This window comes from Nicotiana tomentosiformis, chromosome 1 (genome assembly GCF_000390325.3).
Source record: "Nicotiana tomentosiformis chromosome 1, ASM39032v3, whole genome shotgun sequence".
NCBI classification, from domain to species: Eukaryota; Viridiplantae; Streptophyta; class Magnoliopsida; order Solanales; family Solanaceae; genus Nicotiana; species Nicotiana tomentosiformis.
The window spans coordinates 32,309,147-32,334,628 of NC_090812.1; the positions used below are offsets into that span (position 1 = coordinate 32,309,147).

The following is a 25,482-nucleotide window of genomic DNA, read 5'->3' on the forward strand; positions in this document are numbered from 1 at the left end:
CCTGTGGCTCATCTCAGATATAATGACTGGCAAGCAGGGGCGAAGCTATGTTGGCCCAAGGGTGGTCAACTGACCACCATTTCGCCGAAAAATTATACTACGTATAAGGTAAAATATTACTTGTTATCGATTAAAAATAGACTTTGAACACCCTTGCATAACCCACTGGCAAAGGGTATTAAAAATTTAAACACCCTTATTGAATTTTCTGACTTCGTCACTGCTGGCAAGTTTATGATATTCGGAACAGTAATCTTAGAAGTTACTATTTGTTACGCTAGAAAGCAGTGAAATCCAGCTTCACTCTCAACTTTAGCTAAAAAAGATTACTATATAACAAACCAGATTGCTGTGACATGGTAAGTTCTTTTCCCCCTTAGACGGTGACATGGTAAATCATCGAATAACCCAGAATTGCCAAACCGACGTGCTTTAAATGTAAATATTAGGTCACATCAAACAGTCCTTTTAGATAAGAAGTATAGGGTAATACCAATCTGCACTCTTCTGTTTTCAACCCATAATTTAGTGTCCTTTTTACTTTCAGGAGCAGAATTACAGCGTAGCGTACAAATGTGCGGTTTTTACACTATTGCTTTTATAATACAACATAAATCAGATTAACACCTTAAATTTCATATTCAGTCAAATATGGCACATAAAATTGGGAGAACTAAATTGAATTTGGATACGGATAGAAAATAATGCACTAGAGTCACATTTAGGTTTCCTCTTAATATAAAGCACAAAAAGGATCCAACTAGGAAGTTGTAAATGCAACTAATCCAACAAGACTCTTCTCATTGATAACTAGCTTATTACAACACAAAAGGAGGAAGAATATTTGACTAATAATATGAAACAGGAAGAAGAACAACTAGGCCAACGGAGATTCCAAAGAGAAGAAGTAATAAGGCAGTGAAATTGACAATGAGTGCTTCTTGTCCCTTTTGAAGTCCTAAGGCTATGAATTTCTGAATTAAGCCAGTTTCTGCACTTACTATTCCCATGAAGAAGACGGCAATTCCGTAAAGAACATGCCATGGAACTAATCTTGCCCTTCTCCAGTTTTGCGCCCCAGGGAAGAAGAATACCAAGAAAGAAACAATATACTGCACAAAATTAAAATTAGATTTTTCTAAATGAATGAATATCAGTGATAGTAGTATTATATTTGAGCCAGTTATTTATTTGTTCTTACCAGCAAGGCGTATAAGCTAACGGTGGAAATGCCAATCCAGGAATGCAAGGTAAGGAGGTTAGATTTTCCAGTATCATGTTGAAACTTGAAAATTGCAAAGAGACCAACAATGCTAGAACCAAGACCTACGAAATGCAGAAACATATGGAAGTATTTCCTTGTCCTCCTTGTTGCTGGGATTGTGGTAAATGCCATTATAGCTGAAACAAATATTAAAGCACATTAAGAAATCGAGGCATTCTTGACATTTCTCTTTTATTTTTTTCATCATTGTTTCAGAAATTTGTACCTTCTCCGGAAATTAGGACAAATCCAATGATCATAAAGAATGGATGAAGCTGCATGCATGAGGATCATTGACATCATTAGTAAAAAGAAAACAAGAAAACGACCAAAGGAGGGTACATTTAAGTAGCTGATTCATGATAATTGAACAAAAATGTTATGGCTTGTTTAACCAACAAGTTCAAAGGATCACGAAAGTTTTTTTCCTTTATAATCTTATGTTCTGTATCAAGTCAAATATAGCGGTAAAATGAAGGAATATAGTAATAATTTATAGGAGAAACTTTACATTGAAAAGTTTGAGGTTGTTGGTTGAAGTGAAAGAAAGTCCATCTCTGAAGTGAAGCAGCCAGACCAAGAGTAGGGTTGTGATTGCTATGAACAACAAATGTGCAAACAAGGCCAGAAGCGACGACACTGGCACCCCCGCCGTTCTGTAGCTTCCACGGCTCCTATTACTTCCCTTGTCGGCCATCTCCACTTCTTACCTTTTCTACACTTTTATATATATGGACGAGAGAGAATTTACAAGTTCTACATCATATATGCTGCTAAACAAGTCCTTTTTATAAAGGTTAGCTAGTCAAACAAAATCTTCATTATTTTTTGTTTCTACTTAAGCAGTCAAAGTTCATTATATTTCACGGAAAGAATTTTGAAGTGCTATCTTAACAGTTTTGGAAGAACGTACCACAATTAGTAATTGCCATATGCTAAAGTTAAAGGATTGGGTTGGTAACTACGAGAAAGATATATCCGGCAGAGGCCGGTCAGCCATATCAATTACTACATTCCTATTTTGAACAATGTTATCGACCTTTTCAAACCTCCATTAATTAACACGTACTGTTTGTGTTAAGACTAAGGTCTCATTGTCAATCTCGTGTTCTTTCATGTTTCTCCCATTTCTGTGTTGCTCTCATCAGTCTGATCTTATATTCTTTTGTCGTCTCTAGCTAAAATATAAACTACACCTTATTGATTTTTCCTTTATCTACTTGTACACACTGAGTTTGATTTTGAAATATGTTTTTTCAGTTTAGGTTATAGTGTCAATATATTTTCAAGACGCTGTTCATCCATCATACCTTCTGAATGCCTATCTACTTTGCAGATTTAAAATTTTGCTCTTCTTTCCATTTATGATTATAGATTACATATTTAGCCTTCAGGTTCAGTGGCTCATCTCTGATGAAATGATTAATGAGGCAATCATGTTCTAATGCTGGAAGAAATATAAGACATCCCACGATCTGCACTCTTCTGTTTTCAACACATAATAGTCCCCTTTTACAAGGTACTTTGCAATTACAACCTAGTGCAAAAATGCACAGTCCACTTCCAACAACTTTTGTTATTAGCCCATCTTCAACCAAGCTTATTATCTGTAATGTCTTTCTGAGTCCAAGCTTGATTGCCTGTTCGAATTCGATATCTCATCGACTTGATGTGAGACATTCAGAAGCTCAACCCACAACCACTATGTATACTATTGTGTGAGAATGGCAGAGTCAAATGCTACCATACTAACACATGAATCCATATCAGAGAGAAATTATGAGGGAAAATGTCCACAACGTATCTAGCACTAGCAACAACTTAGTAAAAAAAATATGTCCATTTCTTTGGAGGGAGGGTGCTCTCCTCTCGAGTCAAATACAATCATGTAGTCCTTCCTTCGGGACAGCAGATAAGATTGGAATGATACAAAGAAAATTAGCATGACTCCTACCGGTCGCAGAGGCCCTTCACCGTTTAGGGTAAGAGATCATTCTTGCTATTTCCGCCACCAAGGCTAGGACGAATCGGAGGAAAGAATTCCATCCCATACTTTTGGCCAAGGTTAAACTTATTTATGTCTCAGAAAAATTATCTAATATAGAACAGTCGCATATAAATTATTTGAACATTGTACATATTACAACAAGAAATCTATTAATAACTGAGTTTTAAAAAAATCCTCTATGAGCTTTCTATTCTACAATAATCATTTTGTTTGGTATTTATTTTGGAGTAAGGGAAAGTGTAGGGAACAGCTGAAGCTTTCTCGTCTACCTTTGGTCATAGTGATTTCTGGGATGCTGGATCTGATGTAGAAAGCTCATTATACATATCAGATATTGCTTTGGCGAAATAAGCCTTTGCCTGCGGTCTCTTGACCTGGAAAATTGGAACAGAACAGGAAAAGTATATTAATAAAGACATTTGTGATTGTAAGAATACACCATTATGGACCAAAAGAACAGCTTTTTATCATTCAGATTTTAAAAACATTGAGACAGGCAAGGGATATTACCTTGAAAGTGGGAGTGAGCAGACCATTTTCGATCGTGAAAGGCTCGATAACCAATGTTACAGCTTTTGCAAATTCGAAACCTCTCAACTGAGTCAGAGTACAAGGAGAGCATCAACTTTCAGTCCAATTGAAAGTTACACTTCTCATCTTAAGAAGCTAAAACTAAGGAATTAACAGAAAGCCAAAGTCAAACACATTACCTGAGCTTCCCTTCCAACAGCATCCATCTCAGCAAGAACTGCAGCCTTCGCTCTTGGATCATTACACAGTTGTCCCAAACTTTCATACTGGAGACAGCACATTAAAACCAAGGGAAATAATCAGCCAGCTTCTTCAATTAGTGAATACATTAGGTTGCATTTTAGTTATCTCCTTAAACGAATGATATAAAACTAAATGCTGAAAATGTCTTACTAGTTCATATTTAAGAATTTTTATGTCTTTAAAGTATAGTAACATCTTATTTAAAAAAATATATGAAAATAAACCTATATGATTGTCCAAAACTGTTAATAACTGATCATTTTACCATGTTGCCTTTTGAATTTTGAGTTTACAGTTTGCTGGGACATGTTACATTCCTATCTCTTTCTCCAGTTCCAGTCTCGATCAGTTCAGACCGTATGGCTAATTCTCCTTGAGCCGTCATTTCAAAGTTTTCCGAGAATGTCAAGCCAAAGTATGCAAGTCTTGTATCTACTAGGAACTTAAGTAGAAGCACTTTCAATTTTAATCGCACACCATTTGGTTTTGCAGCAATATGAAATATTTAGTGATTGGCCATTTTCAGTGACAAGTCAAATTGGTTCCATCTAAAATCCGTAATCATTATAAGTGGCACTTAATGTATTAAGTAATCTTGTAGTTCTTTCATTGAACATATCTAATGTCTAATTTAAAGTAACAGTTAATGCAATAAGTGAGCTTGTGATTTCATTTCTAAGGTAACGTCCACGTACAGCTCTGTGAGAAGGGCAGTGGACAGAAATGGCCGAGTTGTACCTCACTCTCATCTTTAATGGGGTCTGCTCTATTTATTTTGGGAAAGTATGCCAATATGATCTTAATGAGGTGCATGGCTTTGTCATATCACTTAAACCATTCAGTTTTAACTGCTGAATTTGGTAAATATCGGCCGCTCATAGTAGTTTTGTTCCCTAGCCCTGCATTGTGCAGTTGGCTATTATGGCTGCACGGCATGAGCAGTTTTCCAACAATGGATAAAAACACCAGTTTCAAGTTTATAGGTGTGGCTTAGCTCAATATTCTCCAGTCCAGTGATTTCCTTGACAAACTTGCTTTAGATGGTTTTATGTGATAAGGTGACTAGATATTTATTGTGCTTAGCAAGCTAAGTGTCAATTTCCTGGATTCACTTGAGCAAGAGAAAATCATTCAGGAATATATCAAAATAAGCCATCATCAGAATAAAAATGTTGACCAAACATTTAATTACCAGTATATTTTATGGGAAGCTCTAGAAGCAAGTTGTAATTTTCTACCTGTGTGAATATAAGCACAGCTCATGTGCTCTGTGCAGAGTTAATGATAAGACATGCAAAATATGATGATTAATGCAATGCAACATGAAATCTAAATGATGACCTCCACACAAGTTGCTTTAAGTGAAGCATTTGACAAAATGTAAATGCATTGGCTAAATGTTGAAGATTAAAAGCTACCTTGATTCCCTCAGATGATGCCCATTCCTTAAAGACATCTGGCTCTACACAAACTACTGCTACTAAAGAGGAATTAAAGCTATCACCTGCAATGTTGCAGCAGTGAGCAAAGGAGACACCATTTAATGATTCCGTAAGAGAAAAGTTCATTATCTGCTTACCATAGACAAAACACTGTGCAACAAATTTGCATTTGGCATAAGCATTCTCAATTTTCTCAGGAGCTATGTATTCACCTTGTGCCAACTTGAAGATATTCTTCTTCCTATTCATAATGAGCATTCAAAGATCAGACTACCATTGGTGACAAGCAAGGCTCAGTATGATAGATGTTTCTTATATCACAAGAGGCATACGAATGTTGAAAACCATGTAACCTATTATAAAGATTTAATTGATGGAATGGATGGGTTGACGAAAGCTCCTTCCGGCCACCTAGTCGCCCACAAATATGGGGCCCTGGTGGAGAAGTGTTGTTTTGTATCTCAAAATGAATTTGTCCGTCCTAATCATATCAAATAGATTCTACCTGTCAATAATCTTCAAGCGGCCTCCAGGTAACCATAATCCAATATCACCAGTATGCAGCCACCCGTCTTCATCAATTACCTCCCTCCTGTTAACTACTTATGTCAGGCAAATTATCTCGGAGAAACTTGTTGCAATCACAAAAAGAATAATGAAATATTAATGTGCAAAAGTTATGTACGTCTGCACTTCATCTTTGTAATAGCCTTCAAAAATAATAGGACCTCTAACACAAATCTCTCCACGAGGATGAGGCTGATCTTCTGATGTGTAACTCATTTCCGGAACATCCACGAGCTTTATCTCTGAAAATAGCAGTCATAGAAAAGTTGAAGTCATTTAAAAAATTTCTTTAGCAACCTTTAGATTAACTCTAGGGCTGTAAAAGTAATAGAGGAAGGGGAAAACCGTTAACCTCAAAAACCTTTTCTATGCCTCAAAACAGTCCTAAAATTTAGCTCAAGAAGGGAATAATATGGAAGGAAGAGCAAATCAAGAGACATAACTCTTGACAGCAAAGATGTTTATCTGCCATCACTAATTAAAACCTTACCACACGCAGGATTTGGTGAACCAACATGACCAGTTAAGATATCACTATCGTCCATTGAGCTTATGACACACGAAGTTTCAGTCATGCCATACCCTTCCATTACTAGACAGCCAAAACATCTGCAAGAAGGAATTTGTTCAGAGCATAGCCAATTACTGATAGTCCTCAGCACCAACAAGAGTCAACAATATGATGAATAAAATCTTCCAGTACTTTAGAGTAGCAATAATGGTCAACTTACACTCTCAAGAACTCCATCACGTCAGGCGACAATGGTGAAGCACCTGAGGTCATAAGACGAACTCGCCCCCCCAGTTTGTCCTTTATTTTGTTGAATACCAATCTATCCCACATTGGTGATGGCTTTCTACCTGAAAATATGAGATTTGAATATAAAAGAGACAGAAGTTCATGAAGATGAGCCACAAAAGCAAGCAAAAGTATTTTATGCAAATCCCAGATGGGTATTGTACAATTATCTTTTCTAGATGAGTGACCGTTGCAATCATCTAAAGCAACCTCAGGAGCATGACAAAAAGTTTTAGACAACTTACCATTCATGACAGCTTGCTTCTTGGAGTTGTAGGCAGCATTGAAAAGTCTCTGCTTCAGTACGCCAGAAGTTTGTACAGCATTTGTGATCCTACAATGAGCAGATCGGCAAAATCTAAGACACCCGCCTACAAAGATATATACTATTTAGCATATCACATAAACATTACCCAGCATATATCCTGTTGTAAAGACGAGGAACACTGCTAAATATTGTAGGTCTAAGTGTCGCCAAATCATCCATCAATTTCAGATTGTCCTGCAGAGTAGAAATGGTAATAGTAAGTAATGCTTTGTAAAACAGATGCTGTCTGTAATAAGCCCTTTTAGTGTTTTTTTTAAAAACCCTTTTAATGTTAATAATTCATAAACTGAATTAGTGTAGGGCTAAACAAAGATTCCAAAAGCACCACATTTTATCTCTACAAAGCGTTTGAAAAAGTGCTACATGTGAATTGAAATAAGCCACTTTTAATAAACCCAATTTGCTAGCTGATCATGAATCCAGGACCAGAGGTCTAAGAAACAAGGTCACACCAAGAAGCTAAGACTAAATAAGTACATAATATCCAATTAACTGGCATACCCCCTGGTAGAAGCCAACAGCAACACCATAATATACCGATGTAATTTGGTTGGCACGTTCATAGATATGCGCGAGAGGCAGATAGGATATGTATCTGTAAGAATATTCACATAAGCACTAAATCAGGAACAAATCAAATACACATAACATAGCACAAAATTTTAGGCCAAACTCACATGTCAGAAGGATAAAACTTGATGGAAAGGGTCATGCCCGCAACACTTGCTATCAGGTTCGCATGGGATAGTACGACACCCTTTCAAGAGGGGCAAAGAAAAAGGAAAATAAGAAACTGAGGGCCAGATAAAATCTTGTTAACAAGAGAAATAACCCCTAGAGATACTGGTCTATTTAGCAGATTCTGAAGTTGAAGAAGTATAAGTGATACCTTTGGTGTACCCGTAGTACCACTTGTATAGCATATGGTAGCAATATCTTCAGGCTTGGGAGGGCAAAAGGGTTGCATACTGCTGCGGCCCTATTGGAAAACATGTAGATCAGTCATTGTACAGTTTCTACAGCAGTATAGTTAAGTTGTAGGAAAGAGAGCTAATGATGTGCAAGAATGTCCATAATATAACATGACATTAGAGAGAAAATACAACTTATTAGACAGGTTAGATAAACTCTGATTACAACTTTGTTACAACTTAGAAGTAATCCCCAGGTCACAAAGTTTTACTTTAACAGATTCAAAACATGATAGACCTGTCTCTACCTTCCCCCGTTCTCTTTCCCTGCCCCCCCCCCCCCCTCCCTCCCTTCCTTCATAAACACACATATAAAAGACAGAAGGAATCCTAGGTGACACAAAGTAGAGTCGAAGCAAATCAATTTGCTAGCCATAAAAAAGGAAAAGGTAGAAGATCTACAACCTCAATGGCATCTTATTAGTCTCTCCCTCCACTAATGATGCTCTTAGCTACTCAACATAAGACACGGACTAGGAAGGAGGTACATCTACCAAATTTATCCCTCTGAATTCAGGTTGATGCACCAAATTCAGAACAGCAATAGTCCAAGTAATATATTTATGTATCATTTAAAGTACCTGACTCAGCAGCCTTGTATATGATAAGAGCTTCATTCCCGTTGTAGATGGAAGAGATGGGAGATGTTCATCTATCCCACCCACTACCTACACCATCAAAGACAGTGTAAGCAAATTAATGAAAGATATAACAAGCTGCTATCACATATTATATGACCAAACCAAAAAAGCAGTAGCTCTTACCACAATCAAACGTACAGAAGGAATCTCTGATAAAAAGGTCAACAACTGAAATTCCGTGAAAGAAATGTCATTAGCGAGAACTTCAACAACTTTCACCATTAACGCAGAAGGATTACAGAAAATAAAAATTTTAAATTAGATTTATCTAGTATAAAAGATTGTAGTCTCAAAAAAAGCAAGCTTACTTAGTATAAAGTACCAGCATTAAACTAGCCTTCTCAAATAGTTTATAAGGATCTCTTTATAGATGAAACCTAGCTAAGATTGGGAGAAGAGCACAGGTAAAAGGATGTGAAACTTGAACAACAAGGAACACGGATTTTCTTTATTCTCTCTCTCTCTATCTCTCTCTTTTGAAAAGGACGGAACTAGCATTTTCTTTTTGAAACAGCATTCAGAGGAATGGAGAAACATAACAATATCACCAGACAGGATGAAGAAGTCAAGGTAGCTAAATAACATAAATGAACTAGAACTAAGGACTAGAATGAAGTGTTAAACTGAGTCATCTATCAGTATCACTGTCCTAAAAGGTCATTAACCCTACTCGAGGAGTCTCATCGACTGTTAAAGCTTAGCACTCAATAATAAATGGGGGCTTCTTTGATTGTTAAACATTTCATTTAGTTAAAAATTAGCACAGGCCACTGAGAATGTATTATGGAGTTCTTTTCTCAAACTAACATTAGTAGACTATGGGTAACGTAACAGAGTCCTCCACAGTTCTATTCATGCTGCTGAAGTGTCTAAGAACTCAAGTTGATCAAAATAATGTTAACATTAACGCCTCAAACTGACATTTCTCAGAACTATGTTAAAGGAGTATACTCGGCTTAGGGGGAGGAGTTTCACTCACCGTGTTCAAGGTACCAGGCACACAAAAAATGGCCTGTACATCAGCATGATTGACAATATATTTAACAGCATCAGGACCTACAGACAACAATATAACAAGTTTAATATATCTTACCAGCCAAAGAAAACTTTAATGAAAGGACACCTACATACCTAGAGTGTCATATAGTGGGACTGAAGTATATGAATACGCTGAGCAGGCATGGTCTACAATCAGCCACTCAGGCCTATTTATGAAATAAAGTCCCACGCGAGCACCCTGGTGCATTGAAATTGGAAAAGGTCAATGATTATATAGTCATTGAGGCACACAGATATGAGTCATATAGAATCACCGACAAAAAAAGTAAACTGACCCACTGAAAAAGTTAAAAGTCCAGAAATCAAACATGACACTGAGTTTATCACACTAACATACCCCAATAAATTCTAGTTAGTGTTTGAAAAAGAACAAGGAAGTTTGGGAAAACTTTGTGTGGAAATTTCTTTCTTATGTTATGTTAGTTGTGTGTAGTCCCACATTAGAATGGGAGTAATATGTACTTTGTAGACTATAAGTATAAATAGGACCTCTTGTATTATATTGAGTACCTAATATCAATAATATATTTTCTCCCGTACTTTCTCACATGGTATCAGAGCATTAGTGAGAAAAGATCGTTGTGCGTCATTCCAGCGTTAACCGGGAAGAAAGAACTTAGTCATCGTGCAATTTTTCCGGTGACCTAAGGCCTGTCTACGTGAAAGTCACTTTCTGTCGGTGTTGTGCTAAAACCAACACCACCACGAGGTAGATCACCCTCCGACGACCAATCCCTGAAAATTTATCCGGCAGAAAAGCTGCCACGCGCCCCCACGTGCCGGCAACAACAACTTTTCCCGGCCATTTTTTCGCGAACCTTCTTCAGGACAGACAGTCTGCTCTCCTCACAATTTCGAGCCTACCCATCTAATTCAAATCAAATTCCGACCACTTTTATATTTTTCCGGCGTGAACAATGACCTTTCCGGTCATTTTTTGTTTGTAAACATTTCTTCAGGACAGCTTGCTCGCAAGGGAATTCCGAGTCTATCCATCCTGGTTACGACAAATTCCGACAACTTTCTAATTTTCGGCGAGCTACAGTGTTTTCCAGTGTGAACAGTGTTTCTGGCGTAAAAATAGTTTTCTGTTTTCTGCTGTAAATAGTGTTTACCCAGCTATTTCTTCGGTGTTCCCACAGGAGTTACTTATTTCCACTATTTCAAGTTAACCCTACTACTACAAATTGTAGCGACATGGGAACCGATACTTTGAATAGTCGGATGGTTTCTTTGGCAGATTATATTGAGTTCCTTCAGTACAAAGCATGTAAGCAGACATCTTCTGAGATAACTTCTGTTGTTCAAACAGGTAATAGCAGACATCTTCTGGGTCATTGATTCAGGAGCATCAGATCATATTTCTGGTAACAAATCTCTTTTCACTATTATTTCGTATTCTCAATCTCTTCCAAGAGTCACAATGGCCAATGGGTCTCAAACCATGGTAACTGCAATAGGTCAAGCAAGCCCACTTCCTTCCTTACCTTTAGATTCAGTCCTTTATGTTCCCAATAGTCCTTTTAATCTCATAGTTGTTAGTCGCTTAACCAAATCACTTAAATGCGCTGTTTTATTTCTTGATGACCATGTTTTTATACAGGAACGCAGTACGGGGCGGATCATTGGTACCGGGCATGAATCAAACGGACTTTATTACCTTATCCTTGCTAAATCACATGGACTCACATCTTGTCTTCCTTCAACAACTTGTCCAGTTACTATTCACCAGATTTATTACATAAACAGTTGGGACATCCCAGTTTGTCAAAACTTCAGAAAATGGTATCTAATTTATCTCACTTGTCAGCTCTAGAGTGTGAGTCATGTCAGCTCGGTAAGCATACTCGCTCCCATTTCCCTCGGCGTCTTGATAATCGAGTAGAGTCACCTTTTTATTTTAGTCCATTCAGATGTTTGGGGTCCTAGTCGGGTCAGTTCCACCTTGGGATTTCGCTACTTTGTCAGTTTCATTGATGATTATTCCAGGTACACTTGGATATTTTTGATAAAAAATCGATCTGAAATTCAAAATCAATTTGGGGTTTCTATTCGCACATTCTGTAGTGATAATGCCCGAGAGTATTTGTCTTCCCCATTTCAACAGTTTATGAAATCTCATGGGATTATTCATCAAACATCTTGTCCGTACACATCTCAACAAAATGGGGTAGCTGAAAGAAAGAATAGACATCTTATTGAAACTGCTCGTACCCTACTCATACAATCTCATGCTCCGTTGCATTTTGGGGGGATGCAGTTCTTACATCTTGCTATCTTATTAATCGTATGTCATCTTCAACTATCCAGAACCAAGTTCCATTCTCTGTCATGTTTCCCATTTACCTTTGTTCTCTCTTCCACCTCGTATCTTTGGAAGCATTTGTTTTGTCCATAACCTTACTCCAGGAACAGATAAGTTAGCTCTACGTGCTCTTACGTGCGTATTTCTGGGTTACTCGAGAACATAAAAGGGATATCGATGCTACTCTCCTGACCTCCAACGGTATCTTATGTCCGCTGATGTTACCTTCTTTGAAACCCAATCATACTTCACAGGTTCAGGTCATCACTTAGATATTTCTGAGGTACTACCAATTTCATCTTTTGGAGATTCAGTCACTATCTCCCATTCATCTTCCTCTACAGCTCCAGTTATAGCTCTACCACCTACAGCTCCAGTTGTAACTCCACCACCTATAGCTCCAGTTCCTCCACATAATTCAGTTCAACCTTCTGCAGCTCCACCACTCGACTTATCATCGTCGTCCACATCCAGCATCAGGCCCAGGTGATTCACGCCCTGCATCAGATTCTACACCTACTGCGGACTTGTCTCCTCTTAGTCAACCAATTGCACTCCACAAAGGTGTACGATCCACACTTAATCCTAATCCCAACTATGTCGGCTTAAGTTATCATCGTCTGTCGTCCCCTCATTATGCTTTTATATCTTCTTTGTCCACTGTTTCTATCCCTAAGTCTACAGGTGAGGCACTATCTCATCCAGGATGGCGACATGCTATGATTGACGAGATGTCTGCTTTACATGCGAGTGACACTTGGGAGCTTGTTCCTCTTCCTGTAGGTAAGTCTACTGTTGGTTGTCTTTGGGTTTATGCAGTCAAAGTCGGCCCGGATGGCCAGGTTGATCGGCTTAAGACTCGTCTTGTTGCAAAAGGATATACTCAGATTTTTGGGCTTGATTATAGCGATACTTTCTCTCCCGTGGCTAAAGTAGCATCTGTTCGTCTCTTTTTGTCCATGGCTGTTGTACGTCATTGGCCTCTTTATCAGTTAGACATTAAGAATGCTTTTTTCCACGGTGATCTTGAGGAAGAAGTTTATATGGAGCAACCACCTGGTTTTGTTGCTCAGGGGGAGTTTAATGGTTGTGTGTGCAGATTGCGCAGGTCACTATATGGTTTGAAACAGTCCCTTCGAGCTTGGTTTGGTAAGTTCAGCACAATTATTCAGGAGTTCGGCATGACTCGTAGTGAGGCAGATCACTCTGTGTTTTATCGGCATTCTGCTCATAATCTATGTATTCATCTAGTGGTTTATGTTGATGATATTGTTATTACTGGCAATGATCATGATGGTATTACTAATCTGAAGCAGCATCTCTTTCAGCACTTCCTTTCAGCACTTCCAGACTAAGGATCTGGGCAGATTGAAGTATTTTCTAGGTATTGAGGTCGCTCAGTCTAGCTCAGGTATTGTTATTTCACAGCGGAAGTATGCCTTAGACATTCTTGAGGAGACTGAAATGATGAATTGCAGACCTATTGACTCATATGGATCTGAATGCTAAGCTTCTACCTGGACAGGGGTAGCCTCTTAGAGACCCTGCGAGATATAGGAGGTTGGTTGGCAAATTGAATTACTTCACAGTGACTAGACCTGGCATTTCTTTTTCGGTGAGTGTTGTAAGTTAGTTTATGGATTCTCCATGTGATAGTCACGGGGATGCAGTTGTTCACATTCTTTGGTATATAAAATCAACTCCAGGCAAAGGATTACTATTCGAGGATCGAGGCCACGAGCAGATTGTTGGGTACACAAATGCTGATTGGGCAGGATCACCTTTTGATAGACGTTCTACGTCTGGATATTGTGTTCTAGTAGGAGATAATTTGGTCTCGTGGAAGAGCAAGAAACAGAATGTAGCTGCTCGATCTAGCGCCAAAGCCGAATATCGGGTCATGGCTATGACAACGTGTGAGTTAGTTTGGGTCAAGCAGTTGCTCAAGGAGTTAAAAGTTCGGAAAAATCAACAAGATGGAACTGGTGTGTGATAACCAAGTTGCTCTTCATATTGCGTCAAATCCGGTGTTTCATGAGAGGACTAAACACATTGAGATCGACTGTCAGTTTGTCGGAGAAAAAATACTTTCAGGAGATATTGTTACAAAGTTTGTAAAGTCGAATGATCAACTAGCAGATATTTTCACTAACTCTCTTACTAGTTCTCGTATTAGTTACATGTGTAACAAGCTCGGTACATATGATGTGTATGCACCAGCTTGAGGGGGAGTGTTAGTTATGTGTAGTCCCACATTGGAATAGGAGTAATATGTACTTTGTAGACTATAACTATAAATAGGACCTCTTGTATTATATTGAGTACCTAATATCAATAATATATTTTCTCCCGTACTTTCTCACATATTAGTAAAAGAGTGTACGTAGTTTAAGAATATGCACTGATCCACATTTGGTATACCGGTTGTAATCCATAATAGTGAAGTCCAGAACCAATTGCAGTCCGCGCAGTCCCTGCCTCTCCATATGTCATCCATTTGTAGCTACATCAAAGAAATGGAAGAAATAAATATGCAATCAGAAAACTTCTCACACTCATCTCATCCAACCAAGCATTGTCAATCAGTAGAAATGCTTACTCTCCAATAGTTCCATCTACCCGAATACGTGTACCCAAGTATTTGTAATCCTGATACGTTTGAACTGCATGTCTGAACACAAAATATTATCAGATGAAACAGGAGATGTATGACCAAAGTATGCAGACAATATTAAAAAATAAGCAACATATCTCCTTTATGAACAATTTAAATAAGAGTGTATATAAGGTCAATGAGATAATATTGTCGCAGTAATAGTGGACTATACAGCAGGCCAAGAATTCAAAAGGAAAAGAGAAAACAAAACTGTGCAAGTAAATGTCACAGCAAGCCAAATTATCTATTAGCAGAATACAAGGTGCAGGCCTAACTCCTCTCTATATTTAAAAGAGTTAAAAGTAAAAAGCTGAAGATGAGATTCTTACTCAAAGTTATCATGTAGTGTAGCAATTTCAGGATGATCAGGAAATCTAGTAACAAGCTTCAGAGGAGATCGTGCAGATCTGCAATAATCATCACTTAGTTCCTCATATGATTCCTAAAGTTATAATTATACATATATAATACATTATACGATATATATGTATGTGTGTGTATGTACATGTGTGTGTGTGTGTGTGTGTGTGAGAGAGAGAGAGAGAGAGAGAGTGAATGTGTGCATTATATGTATGGCACACCTGTGAACACGTAATTAAGAAACAATCATGCGTATCTCGCGACTGAAGTAGAAAATACATGCACCTGTACACATTCCATTTTCCTGTCTGCAATTTTTCAGGAAGAACTACGCTGAAACCCTGACCTGATTATAGTTAACGTGTGATTAAGTAAACAATGAAAAAGAGTAAACACATGAATGAATGAACAAAAGCAAAAAGCAGAAACCACTATGTAAAAGGCAGCAGGACGTGCTACAGTCTATGCATAGCTTAGCATGTCAGATACAGAACACCAGACAAATTTGTAACTTAAATTTTTTTTGTACATAGAAGCATAGGCGTGTTCAAAGGAGTGCACAAGATATTAAGATAAAATATGCAATCTCGAAGCAGAAGTTCACAAGTTTACACAGCACCATGAATATGTCTATGTATCTATCTATACATCTTAAACAGTTTGTTCGTACATATTTAAATTTGCATTTTAAGGATACTCCTTGCACAGAATAAGGACCACACACGTTCAACTGGAGATCATTAGAACTCACATTACTGTTTATGTAATTATATTCCAGTACATAATCAGTATTCGAATAGAAAACTACGAGAGAACGCTTGTTGTTCCAGACAACTGAATAACTTTGGACATATACCGAACATGAAGGTCTAAGTACACAAGACTACTTCAATTTTTTTCCAAACTAATAGACAAATATGCTTCTAAAATGGAAGAAAGTACAAATACCACCCATGTCTTTGTTTTCTTTTCCATCTCAGGGGTGCTTTTCATGAGTAACATTATCTTAAAAAGCTTGATTAGGGAAGCAAATACATGATTCGCTTTCTTAGCTTAATGAATACTGAAAAATAGTTTTTTCTCCATAACTCTGAGCTCTCACTGAGAAATGTATTCGAGTCTTAGAAACCTATTTCTGCTCGATGTCTCCAAATAAGTGCAAAGAAGCATGCCTGTTAAAGGAGATACGGTAATGGAACGCCAAAAGCCGCTCACCCTACTCAAACTGGGGGCTACTAAATTATACCAATATGTTTGAAGATTATGCCTCATAAAGCAATGTCAAACCTAGCTATATTTACCTCGAGTATCTCCACTAGAGTATATCACCTGAGTGAGAATACAGCCAAGTCGTCCTATAATGATTGATATAAAATGGCAATTTACTATGGAGGAAGATTACAATCGAAATATCTAAAGTTCCCGCGAAAGAAGGCGAACAGCAGGACATGATGATAATATCACTCTGTGGAGATTGAGGTAGTCAAAGAATCATCTATTATGCAATTCAATAGGATTTTGCAGCAGTAGCGAAATCTCAATAGTATTAATAGAACTTGAACTCAATTACAATAACCAAATTGTAGGAACCACTCTCAAATTGCAGCTAGCAATGGAAATACAGAAAACAGGAAACTAAAATAGGATAGGCTAACAGAAGGGGTGAGGAACTAGAAGAAGGGGAAGAGAACATTGACAATACTCGTAACAACTTTTTCCTCCTTTGCTCTGCCCACGACGCTCTGCTTTATACCCTTTTTGGCTAACTAACTCTGCCTATTAATCACGTGAGCTTCCTCCTTGCCATACGTAGTCCTCAAGTCTTTTTGGAGGAATGATCCTTCTAGAGCCCTTACGTGGCACCATGTGCTCATCCCTTGTGGCATCCTTGTCAGCATTATTATTTATAACAATACCCCCTTCCTGAAAAACAACCTTGTCCTCAAGGTTGGAGGAATTCGGCACTTCAAGAACTGGTGCATCAGTTAGTTGCAACGGCGTCACTTGATGTTCAGGATTACCCACGCAGCGCTTCAACATCGAAACGTGAAAGACAGAATGAATTTTGGCAGCTTCAGGTAACTCCAATCGATAGGCAACCTCCCCAATACGTTTCAGCACTCTATAAGGTCCAAAGTATCTCCTCCCTAGCTTGTGATCATGTTGGAGACGGACAGAAGGCTGCCTGTAAGGCTTTAACTTAACAAACACCCAATCCCCCACCTCGAATGCAATGTCAGTTCGAGATCGATCTGCCAGCACCTTCATGCGATGTTGTGCCTTCAATAAATTGGTTTTGAGAATCTGTAGAACTTCGTCTCGCTGCAGTAAATAGGACTCGACTAAGTTGCTTGCAGTACTTCCCAAGATATAGCGAGCTATGGTAGGAGGTGCTCTTCCATATAAGGCCTGAAAAGGCGTCATGCCCGCAGAAGATTGGTAGGAGGTGTTATACCAGTACTCCGCCCAAGGCAACATAGCTACCCAGTTAGATGGTACTTCAGCCACAAAGCACCATAAATATTGCTCCACACATTTGTTGAGAGCCTCTGATTGCCCGTCACTTTGGGGATGATAGGCAGTGCTCATCGCCAAAGTGGATCCTTGCAAGCGATTAATTTCCTGCCAAAAAGAATGAATGAATCTCGGGTCTCTATCAGTTACAATGGTTCGCGGAGGACCATGAAGTCTGATTATTCCAACCACAAAAGCTTCTGCTACTGTGTATGAGGAAAAAGTGGAAGGCAAAGCTATAAAGTGACCGTATTTGGTGAGACGATCGACCATTGTCATAATCACAGTCTTTCCCTTGGAACTAGGTAGGCAGGTGATAAAGTCCATAGCAATATCTTCAAACACTTGGTCCGGAATGGGTAAGGGTTGTAATAACCCAGCAGGGTGTAAATTAGAGTCCTTCATTTGTTGGCACGTTTGACATGCAGCAATATAAGTTTGAATATCCTTACGCATCTGTTTCCAAAAAAAATTGGAAGCCAAACGATGGTAAGTCCGTGTGATTCCAGCATGGCCCCCTATGGCCGTGTCATGAAATTCGTACATCAGTTTTTGGTGTAGAGGAGAATCTGAGGGTATCACCAACCTTCCCTTATAAAACAAAAGACCTTCCTTGAACTGATAATCATCATAAGCTCCATCCCCTTCACTCAACCCTTGCTGCACTTTTAAGAGTTCTGGGAGGGAAAGGTTTGAGTGCTTCAACTCATGTTCCAGAGCAAAAGAATGGGCTGAAATGGCCATAAGAACTGCCTCTGGAGTACGCGAGAGTGCGTCTGCTGCCCGATTATGCTTACCAGGCCTGTAAACAATGCGGAAGTCATAGCCCACTAACTTGGTGAGCCATTTTTGTTGCTCTGGGGTTTGAATATTCTGCGTGGTTAAATTTCTCAATGATTATTGGTCAGTGAATATCGTGAATTGCCTCCCCAACAAATATTGCCGCCATCGACTCACAACTTGAGTGATGGCAAACATTTCCCTATGGTAAGTCGAAGCCCTCTGCATCCGTGGGCTTAATTTCTGGCTGAAATAAGCAATGGGATGGCCCCGTTGTGAGAGTATTGCGCCAATGCCCAATCCCGATGCATCAGTTTCTACTTGAAATTCTTGGCTAAAATTCGGCAATGCTAAGACTGGGGTGCATCCCAACGTCGCCTTCAAAGCATCAAAGGCACACTGTTCAACCTCTGACCATTTAAAGGAATCCTTGCGCAACAAATCAGAGAGAGGACCAGCTATAGCAGCATAGTGATGTATGAAGCGTCGGTAGTAGCCAGCTAACTCAAGAAAACTCCGAACTTCCTTCACTGAACGGGGTGGAGGCCATTGTTGGATGGCGATAATCTTGTTAGGATCCACCGCAAGGCCTTGTGCTGAAATTATATGTCCCAGGTAAGCAACCGAAAGCTGCCCAAATAAACATTTGGACTACCTAGCAACTAATTTGTGATGGCGCAACAATTGCAAAACTGCAACCAAGTGATTCAAGTGCTCGCTCCAAGTTGGACTATACACTAGTATATCATCGAAGAAAACCAACACAAAGCAACGTAAAACTGGCCTGAAAACTTCATTCATTGTGGCCTGAAAGGTGGAAGGAAGGAGCGTTGGTCAAGCCAAACGGCATTGCGAGGAACTCGTAATGTCCATCATGAGTTCGGAACGAGTTCATCAAACAATTCATCAATGGTAGGAATCGGGAAACGATCCCTAATAGTGATGGCATTGAGTGCACGGTAGTCAACACAAAATCTCTACGTGCCGTCCTTCTTTCGCACTAATAACACCGGCGAGGAGAAGGGACTAGTGCTAAGTCTGATCACTCCCTCCTTAAGCATATCAGTCACAAGTTGCTCCATAATTTGTTTCTGAAAATAAGGATACCTGCAGGGCTTTAGTAAGTAACCATTTCCAAACAAAAGAAAGAGGCAATAGCATCAGTAGCGGCCAATCGTCTTAAGTTATGCAATTGAATTGGTTGAGCATCAGTGGGACAATCCCCTTGCCACGACACCCGAGACCCGTTCAATGTAAATTCAAACACTCGGGTCACATAATCAGTGAGTATGGGCCCTAGAGTAGCCAACCACGCAACCCCGAGAACGATATCTGCCCCATGAAATGGCAAAATGTACAAATCCTCCACCAGGGTACTTCCTTGAATTAGCAAAGTGACTTGTCGAGATACTGCTTCACATGGTAGTTGCTGGCCACTCCCTACCATAACTGCAAATTTTGGGACCGACTCAATAACTAGTTGAAGATGCTTAGCTGCTCTTGGTTGGACAAAATTATGTGTACTTCCCCCGTCAACCAAAATTTGTACTGGAGCTCCACTCACCTGGCCAGTAAATCACAGAGTGGATGGAGAAATTCCGCCGGTCAATGCATGATACGAAATCGTGGAATGCTACTGCAATTCTAGGCACTGCATCTCCTCAGCAAGGAATTCGTCAGAAACGAAGGGTTCCGACATATGAGGTTCAATATCGGAATCATCAGTGAGCAAGAGAAGTTGTGGGGGGGATTTACATTTGTGTCCTGGGGTAAAATTTTCTTCGCAGTAAAAACACAAACCACGCTCTCGGCGACTTTGGATCTCTGCATGGGTCAATCATTTGAGAGGCGGACGAGTCGAGGTATGATGAGAGGTGGTGTTAGGATTTGTCGATGAAGATGGATTCTGGTGCAGAGGAGCTAAATTAGATGTTGGCAACAGGGGTGGGGTTTTAGCAAAAGCGGGTCGGATCGGTCCCTTTTCAGCCTGGATCCGCCGTTCGTGGATATGGGCCAGGTCTAGAGTTTCTTCATAACTTTTGGGCTTATGGACCAAAACTGAATTCTTAATATCCTCCCGAAGCCCAGAAATAAAGAGACGTACCATTCTGCTATCAGCCATGTCATCGGTCTCGTTAGCAAGTGTCTCAAACCTCGCTTGAAAATCAGAGACAGTGGTCGTTTGCCGGAGCTTAGCAAGGCGACCCCCTGCAGACTCCAATTTTTTCCGATAGTAGCGGGTTCGCACCTTCCCAGCAAAGTGCTCCCAATCCACGAGTTGCTTGTTGCGAAACAGCCACCGGTACCACTCCAACGCGTCACCATCGAGGTAGAACGATGCAATTGATAATCGTTGATTTTCTGCTATTTTGTAAAAATCAAAATACCTTTCCGCCTGAAATATCCAAGCCTCGGGATTCTCACCAAGGAAACGACCTATCTCCGCCGACGCCGGCTTATGACGAAGAGTAGGAGCAGTTGTACCATGCTCATTAGAGAGGTCAGCTCGCCGTCCCACCACCTCCATTAACAACGATCGAATGTCTTCCAGATCCTTAGTAAAAGAGCTTGTTGCCATCTTAACAGATTCATCCACGAGAGACTTGAGTTTTTGGTCATCCATGGAAGACCTCTGGATGAAAGCACCAATGCAGCAGTAGCGAAATCTCAATAGTATTAATAGAACTTGAACTCAATTACAATAACCAAATTGTAGGAACCACTCTCAAATTGCAGCTAGCAATGGAAATACGAAAAACAGGAAACTAAAATAGGATAGGCTAACAGAAGGGGTGAGGAACTAGAAGAAGGGGAAGAGAACATTGACAATACTCGTAACAACTTTTTCCTCCTTTGCTCTGCCCACAACGCTCTGCTTTATACCCTTTTTGGCTAACTAACTCTGCCTATTAATCACGCGAGCTTCCTCCTTGCCATACGTAGTCCTCAAGTCTTTTTGGAGGAATGATCCTTCTAGAGCCCTTACGTGGCACCATGTGCTCATCCCTTGTGGCATCCTTGTCAGCATTATTATTCATAACAGATTTGTTTCCGAATGTTATAAAAGCTTATACAAATTTACTGTTTCCCTGCGGTGCCGTTCACAAAAACTAGCATTTTTCAGTTTGCTGCACAGGACTAGCATGGGACACCAGCGTGATTTCACACAATTTCTTACAGGCCAACAGAAACACCTAGTAGCAAATTGCCTGCCAAGAAAAAATTCTTCCAACCATATTCACAAAAAATCACAGCTTTCGCAGTCAAACACAGATTCTTTAACCAAGCAAAGAGAGTCCCGTCTCTGACTCCCATATTTCTTCCCCTCTCCCACCCACTCCCAAAACAAAGTGCAAGCGCAGAAAGCAAAGAAAGAGGATAGGCATTCTGAAGTTACAGAGAGACTTAAGGAAGGTTATTATATATTAATATGGATTAAATTTTCCTTTCCACCACCCGTAAATACTATTTTCTGTGCTTTAGCTTTCATAGTCTAAGATTTTCTGATCTTACTAGAAAGAGTGCTACTGTGAAATAGTTGTATGCAACATTACATGAATAGCAAGACCCCAAAAATAAAGCTTGATTATTCCATCAGCTATCAAAAGGAGAAAAGGTAAGGAAACAAGAATACAATGTTGATTTCATAAAATTGAATTCAATTATTATGAAATCACATCAAAACCCACTGTAGAGAGTAATAGAAAGTCACTTTTGGAATTATAGTCCTCAATAGTGTACAAAATAAAAAATGATAGACACGAGCTAACATCATCGAATCTCCCAACAAGGATAAACATATAAGTGGTTTATAAAATTACGAAGCTCACCCATAAGCGGAAATATGTGTGTGTGTGTGTGTGTGTGTGTGTGTGTGTGAGACTCCTCCTTTTGTCACAAAAAAAAAAGGAGTTCCCAACACAGGGTACACATGCTTATTAGTAACAAAAAAAAGACCCAGAAACCAAAGGAGAGATCACTGTTCCACTGATAGCTAAACCTCAAGATCCTCAGAAGCAATAAAAATAAAGACTTGAGCCAAGTCAGTGGTCTTAAAAGATAACAACACCTTCCACCAGTAAGTAGATACATATCACAATCCAATAGAGGGTCCCAGGAAACCACAAAGCATAAACAAAACCCCTAACACCACTATTCTGATTTGGGTATCAAAATACTTCGTACACTCAAAAAGCTTCAAACTTTAGATTCTTTCCCACCACATCACAACTCCACATATCACATATATTTTTTATATCTACACAGAAGTAAAAGAATAGATCATTGGGTAATCAGGAAGTAGTGAATTACCTTGAACAAATTCGCCGGCGGTTGGGTTTGACCGGATGAATGAGAGTGACCGGTCATCGATGACCGGAACAAGATGGCTTTGAATAGCTTTCAGACGTCGCTCTGCCGATGATTCCATTGGAAAAACACTCGTTCTTTTCTCAATAAAGTTTTCTTTCTTTTCTCTTCCTTTAGAAATTACCCAGTTCAATGTACTATAGTAATATATACTTTTTCTTTTTCCGGATTTTTACCGTATGCTGAGTTGTATATATGTTTTGATAATCTCGAAAAATATTAGAATTCAAATATAAAGATAAAGATTATGATTGGCACACTCTTCAAAAAAGATGATGTGGGGGTAATGAGAGGGGGTGGGAGGTGGGTTTGGAGGAAGAAGAGAGAGTATAGGATAAGGGTCGTTGTTTTAGCAGATGGTGACTTTCTTATTTGTTTTGTTTTTTCGGCCAAGCAGATAGCATACAATTTATCGAAAGAGTTTAAAGAATGGGTCAGGGCTAACGTTCGCCGGCTGGCTACGGCGCCATTTAGATTTTTTAAACAAAGACTCGTAATGAGTCCGGAACCAAAATGTGTGGAAAAAAAACTGATGATCATAATATATAAATATAAAACGTTCTTTTATAAGGCGCTATACCTTAACGATCGTTTGCCCAGTTAAGTATAACGCCTTTTTTTAAGGTGTTATATTTGAACTCAAACGGGCGGAAAGGTATAGCGTCCTCACTTAAGGCGCCATAGTATAACGCCTTTACCTAAGGCGCTATACTTACATAAATAATCGTCACTTCCCCTTCAACTTTTTCAGGTCGACAAGACAATACACATAACATGGTATTTCACCGCGCTATGTTTCGCGTGATAATGATTCTTTCGGGTATAAAACAGTTTCTTAAACCGAACCAAGTCATCTGTATTTCAAAGACCTTTTAAATAAACATTACAAGTGGTTCAAAAAGAGACAAAAGGGTGAAGGTAGTTCAACTGATCCCCATGAAACACATCTTAACACTATCGATCCCTACCTTGAAAAAAATATGCTAGATTGCTACACTGACTTGGTTGATGACAAGTGGTATGGTATTCTGCGTACCTTGAAAAATAAGCCTATCAATATACACACTGATCTCAAAGTTGCAGGGTACATTATTGAGGGCGAAGCGCATTCTACAAAGCCTGAAGGTATGCGAATTTGGGGCGAAAAACTACAATGGGTTCCCCTTTACTCAAAACGGTGTGATTACGAAGTACTATGTCGCTGGTATGGGTTTGTTGTGCCGCAAGCACTCTCTGCAACCTTCCAAACAAACACACACAAAGATGAACCAGAAGTGATTCGACATTTGATGAAGGAGATTCTAGATATGGAAAAGGCACTAGATGTTCATCATGCAATGGATGATCTTAACTTCTTGGGAGGAACGGAGGCTCAGTACTGGGATTTATTAGAAAATGATAAAATGCATAGAGACAATGATTATCCTGTTTTTCCAACAGTTGTCGAGTGGGAGGGACTACCTAAGTTTCTACCACAGACGTTGGACGTAGGAGTCCCATATTGTTGTAGAAATCAAGCAAGTGGTTTTCTTGATGATAGCGATGAAATGCGAGAAATGTGTGTCAACTGGGGCCTAAATTACGATGCCCTCGGTCCCGAAGGTTACGTACACGATGTTGACGGAGAAGATGAAGACAATGACAATGACAATGAAATAGTGCTAGACAGCGACGATAATGGCGAATTACAATTGTTTTTTTTCTTGGGGTATATGTTAAATTGTTGTACTGAAGTATTAATGCTAAATATCAATAAGACTTAACACCAATGGAAACATAATTTTATTTCATACATTCTGCAAGATGAACATGTACATATACTTATTACAATTCGACCCTCAAATCCTCAAATTTATCCAATAGGGTTTTCAAACTTTTTCAACTTAATTCACTGATTAAATGATAAAAACAGTGATGGATTCGGGTAATCTAACCAAAATTGAGTTAAAAACACTTACCCCGATGTTTTCCTTGAAAATCTCCCGAAAATCGCCTCTTACCGAGCTCTAATTTGTCAAAAATAAAAAATGGGACGAAGTCCCATTTTCAAAATTTAAACTTTCTGCCCATGCTTTTTCTTTTATGCGATCGTGGCCAAAGGCACGCAATCGCGAAGAACAAAATAAGGTTGCCCAGAATTAAGCTTATGCGATCGCGGATGAAGTAACGCGATCGCGAAGATCAAATCTCCACTGCCTAAAATTGACACTGTGCGATCGCGGATAACTCTACGCGATCGCGAAACACAGCATTCTCAGACCTACACGATCGCGGACTCGTCTAAGTGATCGCGAAGGGTTAAGCGCGTGGACCAGCTTCTGCCCCGTTTCCTCTTTGCGAACGCGATCTTAGCTACGTGTTCGCATAGCACAGCTTGCCAAACCTACGCGATCGCGGACTTGCTCATGCGATCGCATAGCACAACATTTAACAAGTGGTTCAAAAAGAGGCAAAAGGGTGAAGGTAGTTCAACAGATCCCCATGGAACACATCTTAACACTATCGATCCCTACCTTGAAAAATATATGCTAGGTTGCTACACTAACTTGGTTGATGACAAGTGGTATGGTGTTTTGCGTACCTTGGAAAATAAGCCTATCAATATACACACTGATCTCAAAGTTGCAGGGCACATTATTGAGGGCG

The 25,482-nt window shown here is 39.4% G+C and overlaps 2 protein-coding genes across 2 annotated transcripts; both read right to left on the reverse strand.

Moving 5' to 3' along the window:
* Positions 1 to 665: 665 nt before the first annotated feature.
* Positions 666 to 2,009, reverse strand: LOC104086784 (probable ascorbate-specific transmembrane electron transporter 1). The gene is made up of 4 exons (XM_009591121.4): positions 1,776 to 2,009; positions 1,491 to 1,539; positions 1,202 to 1,401; positions 666 to 1,112 (listed from the first exon to the last, which is right to left on the reverse strand). Exons 1-4 carry the CDS (start codon positions 1,959 to 1,961, stop codon positions 849 to 851), a joined length of 699 nt encoding a protein of 232 aa, XP_009589416.1. The 5' UTR covers positions 1,962 to 2,009; the 3' UTR covers positions 666 to 848.
* Positions 2,010 to 3,355: 1,346 nt separating this feature from the next.
* LOC104086785 (long chain acyl-CoA synthetase 6, peroxisomal) lies at positions 3,356 to 23,136 on the reverse strand. The gene is made up of 23 exons (XM_070180610.1): positions 22,780 to 23,136; positions 15,460 to 15,520; positions 15,144 to 15,221; positions 14,758 to 14,829; positions 14,580 to 14,661; positions 9,926 to 10,031; positions 9,774 to 9,850; positions 8,918 to 8,962; positions 8,735 to 8,821; positions 8,072 to 8,161; positions 7,860 to 7,939; positions 7,684 to 7,777; positions 7,268 to 7,356; positions 7,100 to 7,188; positions 6,787 to 6,916; positions 6,546 to 6,664; positions 6,174 to 6,297; positions 5,994 to 6,080; positions 5,626 to 5,729; positions 5,465 to 5,550; positions 3,983 to 4,069; positions 3,783 to 3,869; positions 3,356 to 3,646 (listed from the first exon to the last, which is right to left on the reverse strand). Exons 1-23 carry the CDS (start codon positions 22,895 to 22,897, stop codon positions 3,548 to 3,550), a joined length of 2,091 nt encoding a protein of 696 aa, XP_070036711.1. The 5' UTR covers positions 22,898 to 23,136; the 3' UTR covers positions 3,356 to 3,547.
* Between the last annotated feature and the right edge of the window lie 2,346 nt (positions 23,137 to 25,482).

What these genes read in the sequence shown, in the direction of transcription:
- LOC104086784 (XM_009591121.4), bottom strand. Translation starts at nt 1,961, where the DNA reads ATGGCCGACAAGGGAAGTAATAGGAGCCGTGGAAGCTACAGAACGGCG. An exon ending in TGTCCTAATTTCCGGAGAAG is followed by an intron (nt 1,402 to 1,490) that starts GTACAAATTTCT and finishes TATTTGTTTCAG; the next exon opens with CTATAATGGCATTTACCACA. An exon ending in TTAGCTTATACGCCTTGCTG is followed by an intron (nt 1,113 to 1,201) that starts GTAAGAACAAAT and finishes AATTTTGTGCAG; the next exon opens with TATATTGTTTCTTTCTTGGT.
- LOC104086785 (XM_070180610.1), bottom strand. Translation starts at nt 22,897, where the DNA reads ATGGAATCATCGGCAGAGCGACGTCTGAAAGCTATTCAAAGCCATCTT. An exon ending in CTGTTGGCTTCTACCAGGGG is followed by an intron (nt 7,357 to 7,683) that starts GTATGCCAGTTA and finishes TCTACTCTGCAG; the next exon opens with GACAATCTGAAATTGATGGA. An exon ending in CTGTTGGAAGGGAAGCTCAG is followed by an intron (nt 3,870 to 3,982) that starts GTAATGTGTTTG and finishes ACTCTGACTCAG; the next exon opens with TTGAGAGGTTTCGAATTTGC.